At 37.6% G+C, this 9,744-nt stretch overlaps 2 protein-coding genes across 2 annotated transcripts; one reads left to right on the top strand and one right to left on the bottom strand.

The window, feature by feature from the left end:
- Window positions 1-237: 237 nt before the first annotated feature.
- Window positions 238-1,421, top strand: LOC128095059 (olfactory receptor 2D3). The gene has a single exon (XM_052713738.1). It carries the CDS (start codon window positions 271-273, stop codon window positions 1,225-1,227), a length of 957 nt encoding a protein of 318 aa, XP_052569698.1. The 5' UTR covers window positions 238-270; the 3' UTR covers window positions 1,228-1,421.
- Window positions 1,422-7,808: 6,387 nt separating this feature from the next.
- On the bottom strand, window positions 7,809-8,759 carry LOC128094747 (olfactory receptor 2AG2). Its single transcript, XM_052713263.1, has one exon. It carries the CDS (start codon window positions 8,757-8,759, stop codon window positions 7,809-7,811), a length of 951 nt encoding a protein of 316 aa, XP_052569223.1.
- Between the last annotated feature and the right edge of the window lie 985 nt (window positions 8,760-9,744).

Below are 9,744 nucleotides of genomic sequence, written 5' to 3'. Positions count from 1 at the left end.
ACCTATAATTACAGCACAGAGGAGGCCAAAGCAGGAGAGTTCATGGCTGGCCTGAGTTTCAGAGTGAGCTCATTTTCCGAAAAGAATGAAACAAACAAAACAAAATAAGCTTTACTGGATCCAGGTCCACCAGTGTGCATTTTCACAGGAACTGGGAAACAGATGGAAGCCAAGAATCAAGAGGGTGCACTTGCTAACTATACACTTGTTTATACAGAACCGAAAACATTGTTTTTCCTTCTGATGACAGGTAAACAGGAATAAATATCAATGGGAGGAGGAAACCAAACTTATGTAGTTGAATTTATTCTGCTGGGACTCTCAGAAGATCCTAAAATCCAAATCTTGCTATTCTGTATTTTCTTGATCATCTATCTCCTTTCTGTATTTGGAAACCTGCTAATCATAATCCTCATCCAAACTGACTCTCGACTTCATACACCCATGTACTTTTTCCTCAAAAACTTATCCTTTGCTGACCTTTGCTTCTCTACAAGCATTGTACCCCAGATGTTGGTCCACTTCCTTTCACAAAGGAAAACCATTTCTTTTATTGGATGTTCAATACAGATAGTGGTCTTTCTCCTAGCAGGGTGTACAGAGTGTGCTCTGCTGGCAGTGATGTCCTATGACCGGTATGTAGCTGTCTGCAAGCCCCTGCACTACTCCACCATCATGACTCAGAGGGTTTGTGTCCAGTTGGCTGTAGTCTCCTGGATAAGTGGAGCATTAGCATGTTCAGTGGACAGTGCATTTACATTGTGCATCCCTTATCAGGGACAGAATATAATTAATCACTACTTCTGTGAGCCACCTGCCCTCCTAAAGCTGGCTTCAGCTGACACATACAATGCTGAAATGGCTCTGTTTTTAGTGGGAGTGATTATCTTATTAGCTCCTGTCTCACTAATCCTTGTCTCATACTGGAACATCATCTCCACTGTGATCCGGATGCAGTCTGGGGAGGGAAGGCTCAAGGTCTTTTCGACCTGTGGTTCCCACCTCACTGTTGTGGTCCTCTACTATGGCTCTGGAATATTTGCCTACATGAGACCCAATTCCAAGACAATGAGTGAAAAGGATAAGGTTATCTCTGTATTCTATTCGGTTATGACTTCCATGTTGAATCCGATCATTTACAGCCTTAGGAACAAAGATGTGAAAGAGGCACTTGGAAAACTGGTTGGAAGATTATGCACAGTCAAACCTGGTGATGCAGACATTTAAAAGGTATTTGGAACCTTGCACTGACAAAGTAGTTCTATCATCTGCATCCTTTCTTTTTCTCACATGAGTAAATCACATTCCTTTCCTTTGCCTCCCTTGAATGACTTGGGAATCTATTAACAAGTTATCACAAATACAGGGATAACAATTTTAGAAATTCAATAGAAAAAGAATATGTGAAGATATGGTAGAAGAAAAATACTATGAGGATCAAAAGTACAGGCCTTGGCTTATTTGAAGACCAGGAACATTTTATGAAGTTTACTGCCCTGAGAAGAGATTTGATTGCAAGGATGTACAACTTCAGCCACCATCAATGGGATAGAAAACAATCCTAAAGAAGCCTGGGATAGGAGCAAAATCACAGAGATATTCAGGAAGAACACACTGAAAGTAAAGAAATCTTGCCAAGAAATAGCTTAAGAAGAAGAGCAATGTAGTCACAAGAATAACTAGTTCTCCCATATTCTGCAGAGGATCCTGTGTATGATATTAACCAGTCATCCCCATAGACAGACTGAACGTATAGAAATGACCTGTCTATAACATTTCCTCAGAAGTTTCATGTTGAAACACAGTAATTGAATAATCTTGACAATTTGTGTGATCACAGCACCACAATTTTTCAAGCAATTTACCTTCCAGACTTTCTGTCTCAGCTATCAGATCTGTAGTATTCAGTGTCTGAGCATCATTTTCATCTCATCTATTGGTTTTGCATTTGAAAGGACTCTTCTCAGTCATTCTATATAGGGCTTAACTGCTTATATTTCTGTAATCTTCTCAGCTTATGAATAATTACTGAGAATATTCTATTATAGTGTCTGACAAGTCTATAATTTGTTGTTAGTATTATAATTATCCTTTACAAATCTGAATACTTAAAACTTATCTTAGAAAAAGCTTAAACAGAGATTACAAAGTAGACATCTGGAATTAATAAGGTCCCCCAAATTATAATCATAATTAAACAAAAAATAATGCTGAAAACAATTATTAAGAATGGTGACAAAACAAGTCAAGTACTGATTAATCTGCTAGGCGGTGCATGTGAGAGTCTGAAAACAACATCATGGAGAATCTTGTTGAGAAAAGAACTTGGATTACATGGAACTAGAAGGTAAATTACATCTCAGACAAATTGATACTGCAGGGGTACAATGGGTAAGGTATAGAAATTACAAACAACACAATGTAAAAATGGGAAGTGAAATGCTCTTAGAGGGAGAAGACCTTAAACGTGGGCCTTAGAATGAAATGCATCCAGTACTGAATGTATGGCAGTAAAACCAGTGCTTAGCACATACCACATCTCTTAATTCATGGTAGGGTCTCTGTACATGTTATACAGGTAGCTAAGAATCTCCTCACCACCACTTCCCCAACCCATGCAGAATGATACAAAACAACATTTCTTCCTCTGGCTGTTATAACATCTGTTCTGTCTGCAATCACTGGGAGCTGTGTAGTAGTTCAGCACCATCAGTATACCATAGAAGGAGGTAATGTGGGCACTGATGCTGCTCCCAGGTCGAACTAGATTTAGAAGTCTATGTGCTCCAAATGTGATGCAACATTTTTGTGTTGGTGGTAATGAACTGCCCACTCCATACCTTTCTTAATGATAGGCAACACAACATAGAGAAAATAATTTTCCACTTGTGAGGAAAAAGAAGAGTTATGTGCAAGATATTGCATAGGAGTATGGGATTAATTCCTCCACATGGGACCCAGTGCCAGACAGAATCCCACAATATTTACATGGACCAGAACTGTAAATGAGGACTCTGACTTTGACCTGGCTTTTCTAGGGGCTTACAGGGAGGGGCTACTCATTTAGGCACTCCTCCCAATTCATTCTGAGCAATATGCCAACTGTGCATTTGGTAAAAATTTGGTATTAGGGTACTCTCTAGTGTGAAACAATGGTAAAACATCGACTATAGACTCAGAAAAACTATGCAAGATACCACCTAGTGCTAATACTGCTGAGTCACCCATATACTGAGAAAATGAGCTACCTGTTTAGAAATAGAGAGAAATAAAGCTGTTATGAAGACTGCAACAAACATCCAATCTTCAATGAACAGACAATGTACATTAACATGTACCAGAATTTTTAGTCCTTGTAAAACAGACAAAATAAGATGTCAGAAATAGAACTTAGAGCAACAACATGAGTGAACTCCTGGACAAAGAATTCAAAGCAGTGGTTTTAAGAAAACTCAATGAACTTCAGCCAACAAAAAGAAACAATTTAGTATCCTATCCAGGAAACTTTTTTTTTAATTTAAAAGTTTTTTTTTTTCATTTTACATACCAACCACAGTTCCCCTTCCCAACCCTCCTCCTGCTCAGCCCTCCTCCCCCTTCCCCAACCCCACCCTCCATCCACTCCTCAGAGAGGGAAAGGCCTCCCATAGGGAGTTAACAAAATTTGGCATATCAAGTTGAGGTAGGACCAAGACCCCCTCCTCCCCACTCCCCCCCCCCCCCCCCCCCCGCCCAGTATCAAGGCTGAGCAAAGTATCCCTCCACAGGGAATGGGCTCCAAAAAGCCAGTTCATGCACTAAGGATAAATCCTGGTCCCACTGCCAGTGGTCCCACAAACTGCCCAAGCCACATAACTGTCATCCACATCCAGAGGGCCTAGTTCAGTCCCATGCAGGTTCCCCAGCTATTAACAGAGATATTGAAGTAAGTTTTAAAAGGCAAACAATCAGAAAACCCAGAACTGAAATGTGTAACTAAGAGACACTAGAGACATAAGAGAACATGTCAAAAGCAGAATGCATCAAACAGAAGAAACAGAAATAAAAGAGCGGTTGTTTGAAAGTAGACAGTCAAAGGAGAAAAATATGAGAAAGTGTAGAGATAATGAGGAAAGTTTACAGGAACTTTAAATTAGCATCAAAAAAGCACATATGCTTGCTATAGCTTTCAAGGGGAACTTGGACATGTCATGTCTATAGAAAGCTTGTTCAAAGAGATACTAACAGAAAATTCCCCAAATTAAGGATATAAAAATTTAGGTAGTTGAAGGTCAAAGAACACCAATTATAATCAATTAAACAAAGTCCATTGCAAGACAATCATATTCTCAAAAAGTTAAGGACAAAGGTAATATTTTCCAAACAGGAGGAGAAAAAAAACATATAAAGGTGTTACAGCTTGCCTGACATAGCATTCCCAACAGAGAGGTCACAAATGAGGAAGAATGGGAGACAAATTCAAAGCTGAAGGGAAAGCTTTTAATCCAAATAACTATAACCAACAAAGCTATTCTTTAGAAATTTATAAAATACAAAAACATTACAAGACAAAAAATAACTAGGAGAATTTATTCTAGCAAACCTGTGTATAAGAAATGAGTTCTTCAGTATGAAAGAGACTTTAATAGGTAAAAAGAACAGCAGAGTTAGAAAACTCAGTGGCAGAAGAAACATTACAAAGTATTCTGAATGTTCTCATGTAAACATGGAACATAACCCATTTACATCATTAATATGAAAATTGAAAACAAAACAATTAAAATAATGTCCAATGATACCTTGAGATAAATACAGGAACATGTAAGTGACTAATCAAAAGTTTGAAAGGTAGGAAGCAATACAGTACAAAGGTTGAGGATTTTGTTGGTTATTTTTCTCCTTTTATAATCATCTTAAGTCACTACCATTTCAAATTGTTTGTTATAGTCAAAATATTTTATAAGCCTCATGGTAACAACAATGCATCAATATGTGGTAGACCCATAAGTAGTAAAGAAGAAATTTAGCCTATCAATACGGAAAATTACTTAACCACAAAAACTATGGGAAACTAAAAAGAAGTTGGTGGGTGAAAATGATGTAAATATAGTATTTGTATATGAAATTCTCAAAATTAAGTTAATTTTTTTAAAACTCAAAAAACAACTAAATGACAGTAGTACATTAAATGTAGATGAACAATAAGGCAGAATGGCTGAATGGAATTGTTTTTGAAAAGTCTACCTATATGTTACCTATGATAGATTTATTTTTCTTTAGTAACACACTCAGTAGATAGTGAAGATATAAAAAAACATATTCCACATACAGAACCTAAAAAATAACAAAAGAACTCTGTATGATGAAAAGTAAGAGACTTTAAATTAAAATCAACACAAGGAGGAGAAGATGACTAATATATGGTAAGATGGTAACTTCATCAAGGGGGTATAATAACTGCATATAAACACATGTATTGTGTATATAGCTATATAAGCTTTCATGCTAAATATTTTCAACATGGATGCATCTTGATGTGTGAACTTTTTTCAACCTTATGTAAGAGAGAAATATTGTTTGTTACTGCAACAAACATGAATCTGGAGAGCGTTAAGGGAAATGTCAGGCACCAATAGAAAATTACTGTGTAAATTCATTTGTCTGTGGAATCTAAAGAAGTTGAGCTCATAGGACAGGGAAAGATGGTCGGTTACCTAAGATAAAATGCTGGGGAGATGTTGGTTAAATAGCATAAAATTTAGCTTATACAGGAAGACAGTTCACAAGGTCTATTGCATATCATGGTGATGATAAATACACTCAGGACATACTACACACTTGAAAAATTGCTGTGAATGTATGAGATAAAACTTGTAACAATTAGCTTCATGTTGTATATATACAAACATATACAGTGCACCATGGATGAAACAACCTAAGATTGCTTTCCAAAGATCTTTACTATTCATTTACCTAGTAGCTAACATGGCTTAAGTACAAATGAGGCATTCTGACATTTATTACTTCATTTAACCTACACAAAATTGCATGAGATCAGGCTCCTCCCAGTATTGCTGGGAGATAAGAAAATTGAAATGGAAAAGTGTGATTTTTATGTTCAAATATGGACAGACTTAAAATAAAGAGGACAAGGAATTAAGGTCAGAGAGTATGGCCCCTCCCTCTCCACTCGTATTGTAAAATGTCTTTCAAATAAGGAACAAGATTGACCAAATTTTAAATAACAAAAGGAGTTTAAATATCACTTATATGTAAGTTCAGCACAGTACAGACTTATATAGCCAATGGAAAGAAAACACTATAGGTGATTTGGGTTCTTTCAAAATTTTTGCACTTTTGTAGTTTTAGCTTTTTTAGTATTGCTTAGTTTTAAGATTATTTTAGCCAGGCAGTGGTGGCACACGCCATTAATCCCATCACTCGGGAGGCAGAGGCAGGCGTATCTCTGTGAGTTCGAGGCCAGCCTGGGCTACCAAGTGAGTTCCAGGAAAGGAGAAAAGCTACATAGAGAAACCCTGTCTCGAAAAACAAAACAAAACAAAACAAAAACAAAAAGATTACTTCAGTAAATTAAAAATGTTCTGAGCTGGACAGTGGTGGTGCATGCCTTTAATCCCAGCACTCAGGAGGCAGAGCCAGGTGGATCTCTTTCAGTTCGAGGCCAGCCTGGTCTACAGAGAAAGACCCAAGAGAGGCACCAAAACTACACAGAGAAGCCCTGTTCTAAAAAACAAAACAAAACAAAAATTTTGAGTGCTCATACAGCAGTATGATCCATAGAAATGATCTATATAAGTCAAGCTACTTGGGTTTTTCTGTTAGCCAATTGAACTTTCTACCTTTTATTATGGAATTACCATACCAGTAAGGGATATGATAAAACAGGACACATATAAGCATAATTTATACTTCCTTTCCTGTGGATATAGACATATATCCACTTACCTACATGCATACACTTGCCTACATGCATACACATGCATACATTTGCCTCAAGAATTAGTATTTCTTATACTTTTCTGTTAGATGTTCCTAAACATGGTTATATATTTGTACTTAAAATAATTTTAAAACATACACAACTGTATTCTCACTGTTTCTTATATTTTATTTATATACAGATGCTTTCAACTGTATTTTATTGATCTTGCTTCTAAAAATTTAACTTTAGGCATTGTCAATAGAATTTGAAAGTTCCCAAATAGAAATGCCAGGTTCCATTTTCAAATCCCCTTTCACTATCAATGTATTTATATCTTTATTTACAAGTCAATGTTAATGTTTTTCAAATCTGGGACACATGTCAATTATTCTTCACCATTAATTTCTAATTTCTTAATAAATAAGAATTCCAAAATATTTTCTTTGGTATTTCTCTTTACTGATAATTAAGAATCTGGACCAAAAGTGACCATACTGTGATGCTCAGAGCTGCAGATTACTATTTTTAAAACCAACAGGGTTCCTGATACTACGTGATGTTGAAATGGAAAACAAATCCCTAACTATATCTACCTTGTGCTGTACCAGGATGACATCAATCATATAATGCACCTAAAACATCCAATTGGAACTTTCTCTTCTAGGCTGTTGTAAAAATTTGAAAATGAAGGGGCTCCCTAGACCAGGGTGATATATGTCAGATGATTCAGCTTATGCTCTCTTTTCACACCAAATAACAATCGAAAATAATGCAAAAACATGATAGTGTATATATACCATCTAAGCCAGAGAATAACGTTAAAGAATGACTGCATATAGCAATTTGTTTGAAGAAGGAATAGTGAGAGGCAAACTGTGAACCCTTCCTAAAGGGTGGAGTGTGCTGGCAAAATATGTCTCCCCAAGATCCTTCTAAAAGCCCCAATGACCTCTTTATTCCTCAGGCTGTAGATGAGGGGGTTCAGAGCAGGTGTGACAATTGTGTAGAACACAGAGATGATATTGTCTTGCTTAGGGTTGTGAAAGGAACTGGGCAGGACATACATGAAAGTGGCACCCCCATAGAACATCCCAACCACAGTCAAGTGGGAGGAACAGGTGACTAGGGCTTTCTTCCTGCCTTCATTTGAGGGCATGTGCAGGACAGTGGACAGAATTAGTGAGTAGGAAGTAAAAATGGCAGAAAGTGGAAGCAATAGGAATATCACCCCTGTTACATAAACCATGAGCTCATATTGAGAGGTGTCTACACAAGCCAACTTCAACAATGGAGGAATCTCACAAAGCAGGTGTCTGATTTCCTGGGACATGCAGAAAGGGAAGTGCATTGTGTACACAGTGTGCCCTAGTGCACTAAGGGATGCCAGAATCCATGATATGGCCACCATGAGCCAACAGACCTTTGGACTCATCAAGATCATGTAGTTTAGAGGATGACAAATGGCCACATACCTGTCATAGGCCATGAAGGCCAGAAGGAGGTCCTCTGAACCACCCAATGTCATTGCTGAAAACAATTGAAGTGCACAGCCCTCAAAGGATATGGTGTTGTCTTTGAGCAGAAAATCCACAATAGCCTTTGGGGTGACAGTTGATGTGAAGAGGAGGTCAATGAGAGACAGTTGCCTGAGTAGGAGGTACATGGGCACATGGAGCCGGGCATCCAGTGTGATGACCAGGAGCAGCAGTCCATTGCTGGTCAGGGCCAACATGTACAGGGCTGTGATTGTGGCACAGATCAATTCAGGAGAGCCACTGCCATCCAGAATACCCACCAAGATGAAGCCATTTTCCAAAGTGGAGTTCATGAGCTCCATTCTGAGTGGTCTTTTTGTTACCTAGAAACAAATGCATTCTCAGTAGAAGCCTTTCTAAGGGAATTCAACCCAATCTGGAATTGCCCTAGAACACTGTGAAATAGGTAACAAGGGTTTCATGCACCATTTTTTCCTTTTCTTAGCTAAGTATATTCTCTGGTTTCTGAATGTTTTCACTGAATTTTGGTACAGCCTCAATTAAATGGGAAGCAGCACATTGAGAACTCCAAAACACTGAGAATCTTTTTTCTTAAGTTATTAAGTAAATTGTACATAGGCAAATATCTTTATAGGTAGAAATAACCATGTATGTCTCCATATTAACAAACATACTGGGCATTGATTTAAGTTCTGTTTCTAGCTGAAGTCTGCTTGTGATGACGATTCAGATTTTAAGGATTAATTCACAAAATAGTTTCATTTTCTTCCTTTGACTATTCTGCCTATTCTTCCTGATCTAATTAATAGCTGCCTCACAAGAGGAACCCTTGGTCCATGGACCACATGATCTCTTTTACTTTTCAAACACCCTCCTCTCCTTTATTGACTACTTGTTACTCTTCCAAAAATGAAAATTAATTCTAAACTGGATGTAGTGGGTGAGTTAGAACTTAATGACAATGTGGTAAAGGAGTACAGAGAGGTATATGCCTATCTAAAAGCAATAGTGAGATATTTATGTAGGAGTGGACAAAAATATCAGATGGTCTTTACAGAAACATGGCAGATGTCTATATTTATAGCACATTGATAAATGGTGTGAGTTACAAAAATAAGACATGTTAAACAAGGCCCAAAGCCAAACCATTATGTAGAAATTAGAGAAAGACTCTGACCACAAGTACTAGTTTTCAGTCTTCACAGATCTTACCAGGAGGAAGGATGGACTCCTGCCACATACTGAATTCATATGATAGTTCCACTTGAAAGAAGTTGAGAAGGAAAGGAAAGGAAGTAGATGGTGTGTGTGTGTGTGTGTGTGTGT

This window comes from Peromyscus californicus, unplaced genomic scaffold, assembly GCF_007827085.1.
Source record: "Peromyscus californicus insignis strain IS unplaced genomic scaffold, ASM782708v3 Scaffold_4__1_contigs__length_199733344, whole genome shotgun sequence".
Lineage (NCBI taxonomy): Eukaryota > Metazoa > Chordata > Mammalia > Rodentia > Cricetidae > Peromyscus > Peromyscus californicus.
This window is presented reverse-complemented; position numbering and strand designations above follow the sequence as displayed.

Coding starts and splice junctions, on each gene's coding strand:
- LOC128095059 (XM_052713738.1), top strand. CDS start 271: ATGGGAGGAGGAAACCAAACTTATGTAGTTGAATTTATTCTGCTGGGA.
- LOC128094747 (XM_052713263.1), bottom strand. CDS start 8,759: ATGGAGCTCATGAACTCCACTTTGGAAAATGGCTTCATCTTGGTGGGT.